We start from the raw sequence: 20,873 nt of genomic DNA, 5'->3' as shown, positions 1-20,873 counted from the left end.
TATAAAATACAAAAAGTAAAAAGAAAAAAATTTTAATTGCAAGAACAAAACCAAAAACCCCCGAATGCAGCTCCTGACTTGACTGAATCATTCACACATGGGGCAGCAGGAGGCAGCAGAGGTTTTATAGACAGGTTTGAAAACTTACTATCACCTTGGCAGGCACTCAACCAAGCGGTCTGACTTCAGAATTCCAACTAACTTAAAATAGATGTGTTATTTTCCTCTGGTGCTGACACAGACATCCATATATCTTTACAAGGAATTTGGCTCCAAGGTCTTTGCAATCTAAGATAGTCTGATTTTAACACTTGGCACATAAGAAACCTCAATACTAAGGCTTTAGTTAATGTTAATTGTCTCATACAAAAAAAAAAAAAAAAAAAAAAAAAAAAAAAAAAAAAAAAAGACCAATGGTAATTATTACAACTTGTAACATATACTTATTTTAACTTTTATATAATTGCAAATGCTAAGCATTCAGGAACAATAATGGACTTAATTTACACATAACTGTATATAAATAAAACAAGTATTTCAGAAGTATCAAGAAACTTTAAGTGTCTAAAAATAAGTATTTCTGAATAAATTTACTATATACTAAAAAAGCCCAGATAATTTAGTATATAGTTCTCTACACAATATAATACCTAAATTTTGTGATTTTATAAAATAAAATGACAGGAGTCAGTAACTTTTTCACTGGGATTATATTTTAAAGAAAAAGAAAATATTGCTATTTTTTAAATAAATTAATTCTAATACTGCAAATGTAGTTTTTAAAATATATAGGGTATTTCAAAAAGTTCATAAAAATGTAAAGACTAAAAAGTAGTACAAAGAATACCTGAATGTCTTTTGTCTAAAATAACTAAATGTTAACATTTTCCACCCCCTCCCCTGGGTGGCTAACAACCATATCCAGTTTATAGGATCCACCATCCTCTTTTGGCCTCCATAGGCATTGCATGCACCTGCACTTAACACATAGGCAGAGCACTCACACATAAAATAAGAATTAAAAAATAGTTTTTAAAACCCAGCATCCCTTCATCCCTTTCATCCTATTCCCCATTTTACTTATTCAAGCCCAAACATGGCTCCCTTCTTTCCCACTCTGTACATGCAGGCCACATGAGTCATGTCTATTTCTGGACACTGGTACTGGCCTGTCCTAGCTCATGTCCTTATCTTACTCTTTTAGGCTAAGTCAATAGTTACCAAACTAATTTTTTTTCTCAGTGCTCACAATTCACCCTCCACAGTCACCAAAAGCACAAAGCGCATCATCACTTAAATTCCACTAATCCCTCCTGCCATCATCTCATGACTTCCACACTGGACTCCAGCCTCACCTCAGTCAAATTTCTTAACTTCTCCACAGGCTGCTTTCTCTTGACAATGTGCTAGTTGAACATAGTTCTTCTGTTTTCTTGCAATTTAAGGAATTTGAAATCCCATTAGAAATTTATTTTAAAAGAAAAGCTAAAACATTTCAAATATGGCTCTGGCAATTTCAACAATATTCCCATATTTACAGCACAACTCATAATGCCACAGGTAGAAAAGGCTACACAGTTATCTCTAGTAATTTAAAAAATGCCAACAACTGCCAGGCGTGGTAGTGTATACATTTAATCCCAGCACTCATGAGGCAGAGGCAGGTGGATCTCTGTAAGTTCAGGTCAGCCTTGTCTACATAGTGAGTTCCAGGCCATCTGGGGCCACAGGGAGACCCAGCCTTAAAAAGACCAAAACCAAGCAAGCAAGCAAGCAAACAAAAAACCCCACCAATTACAATGTCTATTTACCATGAAATATAATTGTTTGCACTAATGCTAAAAATCAACTTAAATGTCCAACAAAATAAGAAAATTTAAGAAATTTTCTAGAGGCTTTTCTCAATACTAACAGAAAATGATTCTCAGGACAGTATTGTTAGTGTACTCTTGGTTCGTTAAGAGAAATAAATAGAATCAAGAAAACTACATAAAGCCACAAAAAATTTTGTGTTAGGGTGTTAAGCCAAAAGAAACTCCTATATCATTTCTGCACATAATCTAAGTCTCAAACAGAGGAGGGAAACGTATACCCACCAAGTATTATAGTAACAATAGTTCTCAAAAGCAACCAAAGAACGGGGCTGGAGAGACAGCTCTGCGGTTAAGAGCACCGACTGCTCTTGCAGAGAACCCGGGTTCGATTCCCAGCACCCACATGCTGGCTACGAACTGTCCTTAACTCCAGTTCCAGAGGAATACGATGCCCTCTTTCTGACCTCTGCGACACTGAACGACACAGGTGCACTCACATACATTCAGGCAGTACACTCATACACATAAAATTAAGGGAAAACAAAAAGCAACGAAGGAAATAAATACATTAAATTAAGAAACAACTTTGTGTAGTTAAATAAAAGTAGGTTATGCAAAACTACCATAAAGTACATATCAAAAGAAAAAGAAATCAAAACAGAAAGTAATTGTTGGCAAAAAGTGTTCCTCAAAAATGAAATATATGGGCTGGAGAGATGGCTCAGCCAATTAAAAGTACTCTCTGCTCTTCTAGGGGACAAGAGTTCAGTTCTCAGCACCCATATAGATTGGTTCACAACTGCTTCTAACTCTAACTCCAGGGGATCCAAAACCTAAAGTATTTTGGGAAACAGATGGTGGTGATAGCATAAAACAACTAAACTAAGGACACTGAGCCATACACTTAAAAATAAGAATAAGCTTTATTATATATACTGTGCTGAAATAAAAGAAAAAAATTTAGTGTATTACATAATACACTTTCATATTAAATGGGGTAACTCACTACAAACAATGAACTCTTCACCATCAAAATGTCTGTGACCTTGTGTTTTTATAACAAGCAGGAAGCAAGCACCATTTACTAAGCTTACAGTTATTGTTCAATTTCACTGACTTCTGCTGTGATTTCTGGCCAAGGCTTTACTGTTTCCTCTAACACTTGGTTACTTAGACATTTATCAGATTTTTTAAATGGGTCAGGTACTTTAACGTGGAAAGGGAAAGTTATTTCCTTAATTTAAGTGTTTCCTTCTGATAGTATACATTTGAATGAAAACAAAATAAATTAACAATCACATTTAAGGTCTGCAACCTGAAAAATAATCTCCATAAAAATGTAAGGATGACAGACTAAAGGGTTTTATAGTTTGCTGTTCATGGTGATTTTTTTTTTAATGTGAAAAGTTACAACCGTTTTCTCTGAATCCTAAAACTTGAAAACTCTTTTATCTCAACAGCATACTCCTTTTTCTTAAGCCTTCATGTATATTATGCTCCCAACAGAAATCCTGTATATGTTCAAATTATTGAACTTTGCTGTTTATAAACTGCTATGTACTTTTAGCAAACCACCATAATAATGCCCACCATGACCTCATTATTTCTAAAGTAGACTTTTCTTAGAAGGCTGTTTATCAAGCTTTCTCAACTCCTATGGAATCATTAGAACTAGTCTCCGCATTTCAATTCAGTTCTAGGCATTTGTGAAACTCCACTTTCCCACTCTCCCTGAACCTAAGTCTGGCTATGAGACCTGCTGTGGACAGTGCAGTGTGAGAAGTGCGTGTGCCACTTCTGTTGTGGCACTTGACGAGGTCACAGATGAGTCTTCATGTAGTACATCCTTAATTCCTACGCCCACTACCACACCTGTGTGAGGCTCTGCCTGATGCCTGGGAAAATACTTCATGTTGACCTTTATTACACATGTATCATAAGCAAGAAACAAACTAATGACAAGACACTAAGGTCTTGAAGATACCTGTGCTGTGTAATGAGTGTGACGGTTAATACTGTCAATGTGACCACCTCTAAAATCACTTAGGAAGTAAGTCTCTGGGCATGTCTGTGAGGAAGTTTCTAAATTTGGCTGGAAGATCCACTCTAAATGTGGCCTGGCATCCTGGACTGAATAAAAAGGAGCTAAGTATTTACATTCATCTCTCTACTTCCTGACTGCAGACACAACATAACCAGCTGCCTGACTCCTGACACCATGCCATTCCTGCCATGGTTGACTGTACCGTTAAGCTGTGTGCCGAAATAACCCCACCTTCCTCCCTTAAGGTGCTTTTGTCAGGTATCTGACCATCACACCACTAAAAGTAACTAAAACAGTAAGCTAGAGCCTGCATATTCTGCCTGAAGCTGTTTTCCTGCTCTCTCTACCTGAGGTAGCTACTCCCATCCTTTCAAAGCCTTTGAACGTGGCCTTCCCTTAATTCTCACAAACCATGGTAAGGAGACAAGCTTGTTTCAACCATTGGGATTAGGGAGCACACCCATACTTCAGCCCCAGCTCTGATCTGCCATCTAAGGTTAAGGACCACACTTGGTACTATAGCCCCAGCTCTGGCTCACCACTTAAAACTAGGCAGCCTTTCTATATGTAGGCCTCAGTTCTGGTTTGTCATCTGAGGTTACAGAGAGTACTCAGACTTCCAACCTACCAACCAAGTCAGGGAGTCAGGACAGACTTCAGCCTCACACCTCGTCTCTACCCAGTACTTACCCCCCTACTGTTTTTCCTTATTTCTAAGGTCAATATACCAGGCCACCTTGGTCCCTACACAAAAATACAAGGAAGATGAAAAGACAACTTGTTGCCTCCAAAAATTACAACCCTGTAAGTAATGGCTCTCAATGAAAAAGACCTAGATGAAATTCCTGACACACAATTCAAAAGTATGATTACAAATATGTTCAAAAAACTCAAGGAGGACACACATTCCAGGGGACTAGAAGCAGCTGGATGAAATAAAGAAGTTAATTTCGGGGTAAGAAAACAGACTCAATAAAGAGAACTACTGAAGAAAAGCCAAACCAAAGTGATGGGCATGAAAATAACGCACTCATAGCTATGCTTAGACACGTGTAGGTACGACACTCATACACATGAAAAATTAAATGAAAGTAAGTCAAATAAAAAGTTTAGTGGAAATTCTCACCAACAGAATGGATCGTGTGGAGGATAGAATCCCAGGGTTTGAAGGCAAATTAGAAAAACTGAATCATTCAGTGAAAGGTCAGTGATAAATCTTTAAAAACTGTGTAAATGGAAGATCTTTGGGACAGTAGAAAAGGCAACTGATGGATTATGAGAACGGAAGTTGAAGATTTTCATGTCAAAAGAATAGGAAATATTTTCACTAAAACCATAGAAGAAAATTTCCCAAATCTAGGAAAACAGATGCCCATCCAGATATAAGAGGCTCACAGTCCATCAAATAGACAGGAGCAGAAAAGAAACTGCCCAAGTCCTATCACATCATAGTTAAAACATTAACTATACACAACAAAGAAAGTATACTGAAAGCTGTAAGAGACAAGGACTAACTGAAACAATAGCAGGTCCTCAGAACAGCCACTGGCTTTTCAGAAGGGCTTGGGAAGATGGATTTCAAATTCTGAAAGATCCTAACTGGCCACCAAGCCTAATGTACCTGGCAAAGCTGTTGATCCTAATTGAAGAAACAAAGAAAAACTTTCCATGACAAAAGTAGGCTAAAGGAATTTATGACCACCAAGCCAGCCCTCCAGAGGATTTGGAAGGAATGCTTCAGACTAAAGAGAAAGATGAATATACTCGAGACTACAAAGTAAAAAACAACAGTAAGAGTTATACAAAAGAGAACACCAAAACTACAAAAAAAAAAAAAAAAAAAATCACTGAAATGATAGGAATCAATACTGACTCTCAATATTAATGGTCTCAACTCACCTATGAAAAGACAGAGCCTAGAGAATGGATTAGAAGATAGTGCCCTTCCTTCTGCTGCTTCCAAGAAACACGATGTCATCAAAGACACACTGTTTCAGGGTGACAGGATGGAAGAGGTCTTCCAAACAAATGGGAACAACTAAAGCAGACGTCACCACTGTATCATCTGAAAAAACAGACTGCAAACCAGATCTGTCACAAGAGACAAGGAAGGTCATGTCAAACACATGAAAGGAGCAGTCCACCAAGAGGACATCAGAATTCTAAATATATACACACCAAGCACAGGCTCACTCAACTTCATAAAACAAATACTACTAGATATGAATCAAATACTACTAGATAAATAATCTCAACAGTAATAGTTGGTGACTTTAGTATTCCGCTCTCACTATTAAACAGATCAACCAGACAAAAATTAGTGAAACACCGAAATTAAATGACTCCATAGATTGAATAGAGCCAACAGACATTTATAGAATATTCCACCCACATACTAGAGAATATAGATTCTTCTCAGTAACTCATGAAACTTTACAGGTCGCAACAAAAATAGGAAAACTGAAATAATTCCTTTTATTCTGTTATTACAGTGGAATAAGACTACAAATCAATAGCAAGAGAAATTACAGAAAATATACAAACTCACGGAGATTAAACAGCACATTCCTGAATAGTGAGTGACCGCTGAAGAAATCAAGAAGGAAACTTTTAAAATTCCTAGAATTGAATGAAAATGAAGACACAAGACGGAACCCTATGGGATGCAAAGGAGGTTGTCCTAAGAGGGAGGCTTACAGCGCCAAGCACCTACATTAAGAAAAAAGTCGTCCTAAGAGGGAGGCTTACAGCGCCAAGCACCTACATTAAGAAAAAAGTTGTCCTAAGAGGGAGGCTTACAGCGCCAAGCACCTAAATTAAGAAAAAAGTCGTCCTAAGAGGGAGGCTTATAGCTCCAAGCACCTACGTTAAGAAAAAAGCAAAGATCTCAAACACACAACCTAATGATGCACTTTAAGCAACAGCAAGAACAAACTGAATCCAAGCTCAGGAGGCAGGAAGAAATAACTAATAGGAAATAACCAGGGCAGAAACTGATGACATAGACATGAAAAACAAAACAAAACTGATACAAAGAATCAATGAAGCCAAGAGCTGGTTCTTTGAAAATATAAACAAGACTGACAAACCATTAGCCAAATTAACCAAAAGAATGAGAGAAGACACAAATTGATAAAATTAGAGACGAAAAGGAAGGTAAGAATGAAATCCTGAAAAACCTAAGGATAGTGCTTTAAAAAATTATATTCCACTAAACTGGGAAAATCTAAAAGAAATGGATGAATTTCTGGATGCATATGACCCATAATTTATTATAAACAAATTATGAACACATTCAGCAAAGTAGCAGGATATAAAATTAACATACAAAACTCGGTAGCCTTCATAAACACTGATGACAAACACTGAGAAAGACGGGAAACAATCCCATTCACGACAGCCTAAAAAATTAAAATAAAATAAAAAGGATACCTTGGAATAAACCTAACCAACTGGAGATTCCTTCATGATTAGCTTTCCTAGTGCTGAAAGATGCTACCGGGGGGGAGAAAAGTCATCAACACTTTCTCAGCTGTGAATTCTGCAAGCTACAATAATGACCTGCCAAGCATGATGTGCCCTCTAATGTACTAGCAGCATGATAGGTGTGGGGCTAACAACTGCTTTGACTGGATGTGAGACCCACTCCGCAGGAGGGAATTCGTGACTGGTTCTGTAAACCTGGTTAAGAGTCTGTGGCTGGGGGGTCCTAGGGCCCAGGTGGGGGGCTTACTACTGCTGCTTTGCTAAATGGTCATACTGTCAAATTGCCTTCTCAATGCTCATTTTTATACCCACGGAAAATGCACCTAGTCTTCATCAGAGAAGCTTCTTACTGCAGCTGGTGGCCATTAATGCAGAACCTGTAACTAGCCAAGGTGCCAAGAACACGACGGTGGAGTGCTTCACACTCTAAGGCTCAGGGAACATTGTGAAAGAAGGAACAGAAAGAATGTAAAAGCCAGAGAATGGGGAGATGTGCAATACATATACTTGCACACCCACACAAAGTAAGTAAAATGTGAAAAAAAATTAATTTGTTTTGATGTTTTGAGACATAGTCCAAGGTGGCTTCCAACTTGGAATCCTTGTGCCTTAAGCTCCTCAGTGCTGAGATCACAAGCATGCATCACGATAAGTTAAAATAATTTTTACAGCCATATAGTTTTCTTAGGTACATTACAACAGGGAACAGTAAAGCAATGCATTCTTTACTACAATTATTAAAGCATAAATACAATTTTTACCTTCCAATTGGTTTTTGCTCTGCTGAGGCACGCAGTCCACACAATCTGTATTTAGGATGCTCATCTTAATCTGCTCACTAGAAAATAAGACAACACAAGTATGTCAGGTACCGTGGATCACCCTACATATTCTAAGAAGGAAACCACTCCTGTTAAAAACTTATTACATGCTAAATGCTAGTCTATGGACTTAATGTACTTTTCGGGGGGTCTTTTTGAGACAGGGTCTCCCTGTAGCCCCAGCTGGCCTTGATCACACAGAGATCTGCCTGCCTCTGCCTCCTGAGGGCTGGGATTAAAGGTGTGTGCCACCATGTAAAGTCTTGTTTTGTGGCCCAAAATGGCCTAGAACTCACAATACTCCTGCCTCTGTTGCCCAAGTACTCATATTAGTGGCATGGACTACTATGACTGGCTTAATATATGTTATTTAATTTAAATCTTACAATACTTGAGTGTAGGTATGCTACTCCTCCTAATAGGTAACAGGAAACTATTCATCCTGACAGGTAGGAAACTAGTCATCCTGGTAGGTAATAGGAACTAGTCATCCTGGTAGGTAACAGGAAACTGCTCTACTCCTCCTCTGATAGGTAACAGAAAACTGCTCTAGTCATCCTGATAGATAACAGGAAACTGCTCTGGAAGTCAAATTAACTTGCCAATAATGAAAATGGACGTTTCCCTACCATGAGCGCCACGGCACTGATCACAAACTTATTTGTCTGAATTATTTTCTGTTTGCTTCGATGAAGCTGGGCTGTGACGAGAGAACACAGCCCCACTCTGAGGTGCAAACGCTGGAGATGAGGTAATGAGCTCTGCACTCACGGAAGCAAGTCGAACTAAGACAGCAGCTTATGTCAAGGCTTTACAGCCTGTGGCAAAAATCAGCAGCTGAGAATGAGTGATGAAAATCATGGCAATATATTGCCACACTTTAAAATTTTCTAAAAATAGTTATTTCTGGACTTAGAAGATAGCCATTAAAAACAATAATGCTAACTATCAAATAAGATGCAATATACCAGATTTCTTTACTCCAAGTTCATGTTTCCATTACACTTCATTGAACCCAAACTTGAAAAATTACTTCAAATAATTAACAGGAAAGGACAGTGTGTGCCAAGGGTGCAGCTTGGGAGGAGACTGCTCGCCTAGCCTCAACAGAATCATGCAACTAAATAAAAGCATATATTATCCTTGCCTACTAGCAATGTGAATTGTACATAACACTTTCAAAGCATGAAAAAAAATCTTTAAAAAACAAAAAGGGGCTAGAGATGGCTCAGCAGCTACAAGCCATTTCTACTCTTCCAGAGGACCAGAGTTCAGGTCTTCAGCTCCCGAAAATCTGATGCCTTCTTCTGTCCTCCACATGTGCCCTCACACACGGTATACATTCACACAAGTGTGCACGCGCGTGCACACACACACACACACACACACACACACAAATAAAAAAAAACTAAAAATTAATCTTTAAAAGCAGAGTGAGGAGAAAATTGTTCACTGTCGGCGTATTACCCGAAGGCTGCTTCTTTGACAGCACTGGTAGCCATTTCTGTCCCATTTCCATCAGTAACAGGCGAATCCAAATTAGCTGATTCATTACTGACATGATCACTGCTTTCATACCCAGACTCCGTCCTTTGCATCTGCCAGTTGCTACCACGAGCTTTACCCTCTGTGAGGCCTGAATTGCTCTCTGCTCCTTTTCCGCTAGATTCAAGGGAACTTCTACTTCCCGCCTCCTGTTTCACTTCATCCTCATAGATGGTCACCAACCCTTTTGGTTTTGAATTCTCTTTTGGCCAGTTATTGACACTCTGATCTCTGCTATACTTAGGTTTGGGAATGCCATCCGACTTAAGCCTTGGACTATGCTGCTTCTTTTCACTTTCACTAAAAACACTGTCGACATTCAGTGTTTCTCTCATGGGTCTCCAGCCGCGGTTCCGACTCTTAGTTCTGTTGCTGTGGTTGCTTCCTTTGTCCCTTGAGTCTTGGCTGCTGTCAGTATCGTACCCAGTGGCACTGTCACTCCTAACTTTGCCTGCTGATTTCTCCCCTGGAACATGAGTCTGTGATTTGCTTGAACTTATTTGTCCAGACGCTCGACTCTCATGGGCAGCTCGGTCATGTTTACAGGGTCCTTTGCCTTGGCTGTGGTAGAGATGTGGGTTCCCTTGTTTAAAGCCATTAGGGGCAGGAGCTGATCCAGACTTGAAATGTGAGAGGTCTTCATCAACCAAATCTTTAAAAGTAAGTAACAGCACACAAAACATAAATGAACCCCCTGAGAGCTCTGTAGCCACAAGCCAAACAACCTGCTGGAGAATGTTAAAGCAATCACAAGCAAATAATAAAAATTAAAATGTATTACATACTGATTTGGATTAAAAATGGCTGTATCAGAAGTTAGATGTGGTGGTGTACACCTGTAATCCCAGCATCTGGGATGCTAAAACAATGAAGCAACAGGATCATGAGTGTAAGGCTAGCCTGGTCTAAATAGTGAGATCCAATTTCAAAACTCTAACCAACCAATAAAAGTGCTGTTTCATTTATTTATAAATGAGAGATAATTATAAATTAATTGGGCTTTTAAAAAAGATCCCTAAGGTAGATCATGTTTTAAAAATATTAAGCATATTGTCTTACTTATAATTAACAGAAATCATAAAAAAAATTTTCTATGTCTTATATTGGTACATATTTTTAAAGTCCTGAACCAAGTGCTGCTGAGTGTGAGGAATGAGACAGTCGCTGCCTGTGAGGTGCCCTGGCGAGGTCGTCCAGAAGGCAATGGAGCCATATCTGTCAAAGCTAGACATGACCATGCCCTGAGTCAGCACTCACCTCACAGAATGTTATGCTACGACTACACACTAAAAACATACAAAGTCATATGATGGATGTCACTGGAGCAAATCCCTTAACTCAACATTTAAAGTTGACCAGTACCACCAATTTACACTGAACCCATAAAACACCCATAAAAAATTTAAAAAATAAGCATAACGCACTGAAAGCCACAGTACTAACAACGAACAGACGCAAGGCACAAAGCCCTTTGCTAGCCTTGCTTTGTTTGTTTTTGTAGTGGGGATCAAACCTCAGGGCCTGGAACACGCCAGCAGGCAAACGCTCCATCAGGAGTTACATCTCCTACAACCTTCCTTCTGATTTTATTGTACATGAGTGAACTGCATTTATAAATAAATTTAAAATAGTAAAACATAAACACTAATCTCCCAGATTACAGAGTAAGAACCAGGAAAATCTGGCATGAGTATAGAGACACTGAAGAAATCATAAGAAAATTATAAATATACAAAATACAATTATGTAAATATATACACAGAATACTAAAATTCTAAAATTCCATTTTAAAATGAGATTTTTAGCAGGTTTTAAAGTGACTGCTGTAAGCTCCTGACTCACCTCTGTGTCGGACTGCATCTTTCCTCTGTCCCTTTTCTAAATCTTTCCGTTGGGAAAAAAGTAGGTTTTTCTGTTCAATGGCTTTCAGAGCACATTCTCTGGAAATATCTTTTATCTTTTCTCTTTGATCATTGTGGCTTAACTTAACTGTAAAAGAAATCATTCTTGTAAAGATATTCATCATTTTTCAAGTTGTTCAACAAAAGTAAAAATTGAACTATAAAAAAAAAAATCCCATTTTTTTCAAAAAACAAAAAACAACGGGCCAGCAAATGGCTCAGTCCGTAGGGCACTTGCCAGCAAGCCTGATGACCTGATTTCAATTCCTGGGACTCACATGATGTAAGAAAACAATTCCCACAAGTTGGCCCCTGATTTTCAACACACTTTAGCATGCACACACACACGTACACACACCCACACCCACATTCACGAAACTATAATTTAAACAACCAACAAAGTACATGATGAACTCGTTCTGGTGCTTAACTAAACATTCAATACGATTCTTCTTGACACAGGAGACCTATATTTTCTTTAAAAACTTTTTGAACAGTCCCTAAAGCCTATCATATGTAAAGAAAAAAGAAGAAAACTGCTACTTTGGGGTAGAAAGGATTTTCCACAGCCAATTCTAAGTGCTCTTACTGCATTCTCTGAGGTGAGTACTGTGTCCATTTCACGTAAGGGACAAAGGCCTTGAAGCTGACTGAAGATTACAGAGCCTGCACATGTACAACCGGGGATGTGAACGCAGGCGGTCTTGTGCCACTGCAGACACTATCTCGAATTGGTCAGGCAGACCTACAGCTCTCAGAAATACAGACACCAGATGCCAATTTTTTCTTCAGGGGTAAGCAAGGCAGTTGAGTCTTTTGTTTGGATCTTACCAGGAATTACAGCTTCAGTAACCAAGAAAAAGAGAATGCTTAAATGTTTACACACAATGGACAGATGGCAATTTAAAAACGTACCTGGTCCTCTCCCTCCACTTGTCTGAATTTGACTCCGATTAAATGATGAAATGTCAGTTTGAAGTTTCTGATTTTCTCTCTGTTTTGCCTGACCACTAAATCCATTTTCCTTTGAATTTTCTGACTTATAAATTACAGGCTTTCCACATCCTTTAAAAGAGATGAAAACATGTAATTCCTTTCCTTTCCATCAGGAGAAAAGATGTCTGAATCATCTTTCCAGACACTGTTAGCACTCTAGACAAAACTGCTGAGAACTCCAGGACTGACATCACCTAGGCATTTCTATGCTTTGTAATGTACCCCAAATTGCCCTGTGGCTTCAGGCTTCTCCAGTTTATAAAACCATCTCCAATGTCAAATTGCACTGTGTTCCTCTTCGATGCTACTGACCTTCTAATTGGGTGATTCCTGAAAGTGCTCCTGAGCTACTGGCAGGGAAAGGTTCCTTTGTAAAGACTAACAAAACACACTAGTTATCCTGAACTTCACAAGAAACTCAATGGATATCCTCAACATTCATTTTATATTCAGTATGAAATATTATCAGCTGACTTTACTAGTTCAAAACACCAAAAATACTATTTAAAAGAATTACCCTTATTTTCTGGAACTGACTTGTAATGCGACCAGCTGACAACCTGCCTGAGTGCATCCTCAGTGGAGACTGCTGTGCCATCTGGATTTGCGTAGAACAGGAGCAGTGGCTGAAAGTGGCATCGGATGCACTTGGAGACCACATCTTTCCACCTACTTCCAACCTTTAAAAAAATCACAGTAAATAAAGACAAACTAAATCTTGTAGTATATTATATAAACAGGAAAAAAACTGATTTAATCTGTATTTCAAAAAATGTTAGATTTTCAGATGCCTGAAGTTCAAGTGTCATATGATTAGTTTTATTTAATAACTAGTCAAATAAAAATTTTATGCATTCTCATTTAAAGAAAACAGATAGGTAGGAGCCAACAAGATGGCTCAATGGTTAAAAGTACTTGCTGACAAGCCTGACCTGAATTCAACCCCCAAGACCACAAGATGGAACGAGAGACCTGACTCCCAAACACACACACACACACACACACACACACACACACACACACACACACTAATTGTAAAAAACAACTGACACTCTATATTAGGACAATTATAAAATTTTATTTATAACTATCTCACTCTACAGCCCAGGCTGCTCAAACTCATGGCAATCCTCCTGTTTCAGCCTTCCAAATGTTAAAACTATAGGTGTGAGCCACCATGCCCCGCCTAATGATCAAACTCTAAGCAGCTTTCCACATACATGCTTCACTGACTTTTGACAAAGGTGCTACGCAATTTAATAGAAAAATAAAAGAGTCTGTTCAACAAATGGTGCCAGAAAAACCAGAATAGCCAAATGAGAAAAAGAACTTTTACCTTAGTGCCCCTAAAACATAAATTTAACTCAGAATGGCTTTCCCACTAAAAGCACAAAGCTCATGCAGAGAAACCAAAGAGGTCATCTACACCTCAGGGAAAACAAAAATTTCTTAAGATACCAAACAAATTCACAGAACAAAAGAGACTCCAAAACAGATTTCATTAAAATTAATCAGTAATATCTGCTCATGGAAAAATAGTTCATTAAGAAACTAAAAGTAGGGGCTGGAGAGATGGTTCAGCAGTTAAGAGCATTTGCTGTTCTGCCAGGACCGGATTCAGTTCCCAGCACCCAATGGTGGCTGTATAGTGTCTGTAACTCCAGGTTCAGGAGAGCTGATGCTTTCTTCTGGCCTTAACAGGCATTGCATGCACATGGTATACTTAACATACACTCAGGCAAAACACTCATACACACAAAATCAAAATAAATAAAACACTTTAAAGAAATTATAGTAGCCAGGTGCATGCCTTTATTAATTCCAGCACTTGGAGGCAGAGATGGATCTTTGTGAGTTTGAGGCCAACTTGGTCTACGTAGTCAGTTCCAGGCTGGTCAAGGCTATATAGTGATTCTCAACTGGTATTTTTCACTGCTCCTGCTCTTGGTTACCCGCCAGAGCTGAATGGTTAGACCCAACTGCTGAAGACACTACATATATGAGTTGTAGAACCAAAAAGGAAAATCAAGCTGGTGCTGACTTCAGAGCCTCATCTCTTCTGGCTAGTGTTCATAGTGCTAGAAGGTGCTGGGCAAGCTACTGGAAGGAAACCATCATCATCATCATCATCATCATCATCATCATCTTTACCCAGCTGTGAATCCTGTAAACTACAATAACAACTGGCCTGGCAAGATATGCCCACCAGTACAATGGTAGCACAAATATTATGGAAGTATTCAATCACTCTTTACGTTGGTTTCCTAGGATGGAACCCATATCTGACATTGATATCAGGCTTAGGAATCTGAGGCTAAACAGGTCACAGGGCATAGGGGAGGACCTAATAATAGTTTTCTACTAAGTAATTACTGTATCGAGCTGACTCTTAATGATTTATTGTTATATCCATAGAATAATGCATCTCTCAACTCTCACCAGAGACATTTCTGTATGTACCAGCTGGTGATTAACACAGAAACCCACAGCTGATGAACATGCAGAGAACAAGAGGCTTCAGAGCACTGTATATCTGAATAGGATACTTGCATCAAACTTCTGCCCCTAAGGTTCAGGCATCATTGCAGAAGAGGAGGCAGAAAAACTGTAAGAGCCAAAGATGGTGGATGGCCACAAAGAGATAGTTTTCCAGAAAGCCAGTCAGTTACCCATATGAGCTCACAACAATGGTGACAACATGTACAAGTCCCAGCAATATCAAACCAAAAAAAATCCCAGCATAGACATAAGAAAGTGGGTAAGAAGCTCCAACGCCACCTAAGGAAATTGTGGCAACAGATGGCTTCTGGGGGGACAGAGACAGTCTCTGTGAAGCATGGGACTCTTGGTAGGTTAATCAGGCTCCAGTGAGTAGACCCGCACCAATGGAAATTTGGAGATACAAATTTGACTTTTATAGATCTTATTATATACAATAGAATACATTAAATTGGGATGTGGCGATATAGGGGAAGGGATCTACCATCAATAAATTATATTGTATGAAAATCACAAAAACTGAACAAAAAAAGTCTTGGTGCCTGAATGATTGTGCAGAGGAAAATCCTCTTTTACGCCACAAGCAACTGAAAAAAGAATTCTAGAATCCAGTCATGTATGTTTATTTGAAAGCCAAGCAATGAGCTAGTGAGATGGCAAAACAGGTAACGCAGCTGCTGTCAAGTCAGCTCCATCTATCGAGCTCCATCCCTGGAACCCAAGGGTGGAGGGAGAGAAGCGACTCCTGTAAATTGACCTGACCTTCACACGCACACTGTAGCACACGTGCAACACACACACACACACACACACACACACACAAAATGCATAAAATGCATTAAAATTTAAAAAGAAACAAAATAGGCATGGTGGCTCATGCCTGTAATCCCAGCGCTCAGGAAGCTAAGGACTGGAGTGAGTTTAAGGCTAGCTTGGGCTACATAGTGAGTTCTAGATAAGACTGGGCTATAATGTAAGACAGTTTCAAAAGGAAACAAATAATTTATCAAAAGATATAGCATATACTTAACTCCCTATAGGATACACAAAATGTGGTGTCTTAATCATCTATAGAGACATGCAGGAATGACTTTTATTAAACGACATAATCTAGACTAATGAATTTTAATTAACCGCAGTAAAACCATGTTCCTGGGTCTGATGACAGGGCATCTCCTTGGTAGCCTCAGTTTGGTACTTCACCCAAAAAGATAATGAATGGATGTGCATGTGCTTGAGAATAACACATCAAAGCTCTGCAAGCTGTGTGCCCATCCATTGAAAACAGTGGAGGTTTGGTGCAGGGATACAGAGAGAACATGACCCAGTGAAAGAAACAGGGTTCCAGAGTCAGTTCCATGGCACAGGGTGAGGACACAGGCAACTCCATTTGCACAGGTTGAGGGGACAAGAGATCCATAGGCACAGTTCTGGGAGACAGATGGGTCAAGAGATAGCTAGGGGGAATTTGTGACCTCTAAGCTTGGGCCCATTCTAAAAACTTAATGGAGCTGGAGTGATCACTCAGTGGCTAACAGCACTGGCTGTTCTTGCAGAGGATCTGGGTTCAGTTCCCAGTACCCACATGGCAGCTAATAATGATCCAGTTCTAAGGAATCTGAGATCCTCTTCTGACCTCCGCAGGCACTGTACAACATGGGTGCACTTACATATATGCAGGCAATACATTCATTCACATAAAATAGTAACAACAAATAAAATTTTTAAGTTAATTTAAAAGTCAGGCTTTTATTTTGTTCAGCATAGTTGAAATGGTGGTGTAATTAATAATATCCACAGAGAAATGGTAAAGCAACTGTGCTTAAGATAACAGAGAACATCACTGGGAGTTACGTATTTGTATACTTAGCCAAAATTTCATTACTCTGGGCTGGGGATGCAGCTCAGTAGTAGAGAACCTGCCTAACATAAATATACTAATCACTCTGCGCTTATCCCCCAAAATCAGTATTCTAGAAATGGACTATAAACTTCAAAGATTTAACACAAAGTTTATATTTACATTCGTTACCTTAATAATTATATATTTTATACAGTATTCTGTTATGTATTCCTGAAAAACATAAAACATCACAGTAATTACTGCAGCTAAAGAAAGTCTCACCTCTTTCACATGTGCATCATCAAAAAATACCCACTTAGAACTCTTGGTGTGAAAAGCAAAGGCACAATAGTGTCGGCTGGTGTAGCAGATCATACCAACAAGGTGAAGTTCACTATCTTTGGCATTTTCATCAGTAACCCTATAAAAAAGCTATTTAAAAAATGTTAATGTGTATTAACTATTGCATCTTTAAAAAGACAATCAATAATTTGATGAATCGTGTATCTGAATTTCTATGAACAATATTGCACATACATGTTGGCTCTAATCAAATGGCATTATTACTGAAGGTACTACTGACACTCAATTGTTAACGAAGTCCCACAAACAGAATTTATGCATCAGTACAATAACAGTACCTCCAGCAACATCTATGGCTGACACTTTACATATATCCAAAATGTGACAGAAATTACATAGTTCTTAAAGTTGTAACACACTTGAACAAATATTAAAATACTATCTAAAGCCTAATTAGTTAAATTTTTATATGTAACAAACCAATTCAAATACATTTGGAAAATAAAAAATCAAGTGTATTAGGGAGATCAATGGACATACGAATTTTAAGTCTAACGCCTCTTTCTAGACTAGTGTTTATCACATTCATGTGGAATGGAAACCACTGTATCCTCAATCATCACCACACAGTGAAAAAGCATGAGATGGTTTAATGTGCCACTAAAAGCCTTTTCTAGTCTATGGAAAGACATTACAGTCAGCCCAATTTAAAGTTACCTTTATCAAGGCACATCTGGATACCAGTATTTCCTTTAAAACTTTTGGCTCTTACAAGCAAAACTAAGCATATTATAATATATGAAGACATTTTAGAGGAATTTAAAAATAAAAGGGAAAAGAACACATACCCCAGGCAGGTAAAGATGTGTGGCTAAATTTCGAACAACATCTTCAGTTAAGTCAGAGTGCTCAGAATCCCAGACTAAACCAATTGTAACAATCTCTGGGCAATTCATTAAAACACGGCGAATTTTTATTTTTTGGCCACAGTTACTCTACAGAAAAACACAAGGAGCAGATTTCTAAATTACCAATTACTGCATATAGTGTATATTATATAATGACAACTGTAACATGTATTTGGAATTTTTTCTCAGTTTCTTAGAAATTGACTTCTAATCAGAAATTTGTCTTAACTACTAATTAACTAACAAGCTTATTTAATTTTTTTGCCATAATAGAATATTTTTATTACATAATTGCCAGGTATACACATGTAACACCTTTTCCTGTAAATTCTGATTGCACAGTCTTTTTAAAATTGCATTTTTAACTGCATTTTTGAAAATTTCATACAATATATTTTGATCATATTTAGACCCCCCTCCCCTATCTGCACCCTTTATAGCTGCACCACCAGATTTCATGTTCTCTGTCACATATATTAAGGTCCAGTGAGTTAAGTTTGTGTCCCCACATGTCTGTCGGTGTGCATCCATCCACTGGAGCCTGTTAATCTACCTAGTGTCCTACCCATAAAAGCTTTTTTAAAATTCAAACCATTCTCTGGTTATTTTAGATCTGTTAAAAATTCACCCTGAGGGCCGGGCATGGTGGCACACACCTTTAGTCCCAGCACTTGGGAGGCAGAGGCAGGTGAATCTTTGTGAGGCCAGGCTGGTCTACATAGTGAGTTCAGGTCAGCTGGGACTACAAGGAGACCCTGTCTCAAAAAGAAAAAGAAAAAAAAGAAAAAATAAAAAATTCACCCTGAAAAAAATAACAACAAAAAAAGCAGTAAGAAAGCCCTTAGTTACTAAGAACCGGATGTGGTGGCTCAACACTTAAAATCTCATTGTCTGGATGGCTGAGCCAGCCTAGAGTAGTGTTAGACTGTTTCAAATCACTGAGGTCATTTACAGTATTATACAAGGAAAAGATATCATTTGTCACATTCAAAGCAACAACAAAAAATGGCTTCTCTGTAGTTATAAATTTCAGAACTTTGAAAAAAATCCAATCAATATATGCCATTTTAAACCTTTAACGAAGAAATTTTTGTTTGCTTTGTCTTGGCAACAGTTCTCAGGTTCTTACTATGTTGCCCAGTCTGGTCTCAGACTTGTGGGCTCAAGTGACCTTCTTGCCTCAATCTCCTAAGAGCTGGGACTGTAGATGTTGGCCCAAGTTAAAGACTTTTTAAAGAATAGTGCTAAGATAAATAGCTCATGTGGTATAAAACTAACTCCAATAGAATTAAACAAAAATAAATTCCTAAAGCTAATCCTATACATGCAATTACTATTTACATGTAATTCTGAATGCCTATTGTCACGTTTACAAACAGCTGCAAACCAACACTACCCATGTGCACGTACAGGACACTTCCTATAGTCATCCGTTGTGTGTGCGGCTTGCAGTAGTTCAGCAAACATCTCTGGCTTAAATCGCTCATGCCTTTCCATCATTCTTTCAACTTCATTGCTAGAAAAACAAAAACAAAACAAAACAAAAAACCCAGACGCAATCTCAATCTAGCTGATGAGTTTACAGTAGATCTACAAACTACATTTGAAAACACTGACAGGTATACATCACTTTTTATGTCTGAAACCTAACCATAAAATGAAAAATTATTATAATTAGAGGGTATGTAATGAAAAATTAAGTCAAATATAAATTACCCCTTTTACTTATTGAAAAAAACATTGTTTTTGAGATGGCACATTGTCATTTAGCCCAGGTTGGCCTCAAACTTACTGCAATGTTCCTGTCTCAGCCCCCCATGAATGCATCACCATGCTTAGGTATACTTTTTGTTTGGGACTTCTAGAATCAGAGTAAGTTCTATGTGGAGGTAGTTCTAAGACAAATACTTTTTGTTCTAGTACTTAAGAAGTGATCTAAGCTAATTCTACTTTAACCAACACAAAATTGTTGGAAAGGCTCTAATTCTTTGGTTCAAAGTTCCCTGAAAAAAAGTGAACCTTTCAGATAGGAAACAGCTGATCCCACAGTTAAAGTTAAATCTAGTTAAAAGCTAGATTTGTGCCTTTTCCTCCTGTTATGAATATTACCCATTTTGTCAGAGCCAAGACAGACCTTTTCCTACATTAATGAGTAACTATGTCACTTTAGTCCACTTCCCTCACCTTTTAAAATACAAAGGCATTAGACACCTTTAAATAACTACTTAAACACTGTCAAAAGGAACTGTAAAAGCTTAAACACCATTATGAGTGTCCATTCTACATGTTCTGGTTCTAATAGTAATATAACTGTATATACTTCATAGTTCCATGTTTTAAACAATCTACAAGTATTCAATAACTAAAGGTAGTCTTCTAATATACCTTACAAGTATTCTACAAAAGGGCCGGGCACGGCGGTGTGGCACTAGGGAGGCAGAGGCACACGGATCTCGGTGAGCCTGGTCTACATAGTGGGTCCCAGGACAGCTGGGGCTAAAGGGATATAACTGTATATACTTCATAGTTCCATGTTTTAAACAATCTACAAGTATTCAATAACTAAAGGTAGTCTTCTAATATACCTTACAAGTATTCTACAAAAGGGCCGGGCACGGCGGTGTGGCACTAGGGAGGCAGAGGCACACGGATCTCGGTGAGCCTGGTCTACATAGTGGGTCCCAGGACAGCTGGGGCTAAAGGGAGACCTGTC

At 38.4% G+C, this 20,873-nt stretch overlaps 1 protein-coding gene across 4 annotated transcripts in view; it reads right to left on the bottom strand.

Moving 5' to 3' along the window:
* The window catches only part of Usp53 (ubiquitin specific peptidase 53), a 79,448-nt gene that overhangs the window by 12,961 nt on the left and 45,614 nt on the right, over positions 1-20,873 (bottom strand). For all 4 annotated transcript variants that reach the window (XM_029569837.1, XM_029569835.1, XM_029569834.1 and 1 more), the window contains 8 exons: positions 19,571-19,676; positions 18,101-18,247; positions 17,232-17,381; positions 13,125-13,287; positions 12,527-12,676; positions 11,553-11,699; positions 9,633-10,362; positions 8,106-8,182 (listed from right to left, as the gene is read on the bottom strand). In XM_029569837.1, coding sequence (XP_029425697.1) covers positions 8,106-8,182; positions 9,633-10,362; positions 11,553-11,699; positions 12,527-12,676; positions 13,125-13,287; positions 17,232-17,381; positions 18,101-18,247; positions 19,571-19,676 — 1,670 coding nt within the window. The remainder of the gene's footprint in view (positions 1-8,105; positions 8,183-9,632; positions 10,363-11,552; positions 11,700-12,526; positions 12,677-13,124; positions 13,288-17,231; positions 17,382-18,100; positions 18,248-19,570; positions 19,677-20,873) is intronic.

The sequence above is a fragment of the Nannospalax galili genome, unplaced genomic scaffold (genome assembly GCF_000622305.1).
Source record: "Nannospalax galili isolate Female #2095 unplaced genomic scaffold, S.galili_v1.0 scaffold142, whole genome shotgun sequence".
Taxonomy (NCBI): Eukaryota; Metazoa; Chordata; class Mammalia; order Rodentia; family Spalacidae; genus Nannospalax; species Nannospalax galili.
This window is presented reverse-complemented; position numbering and strand designations above follow the sequence as displayed.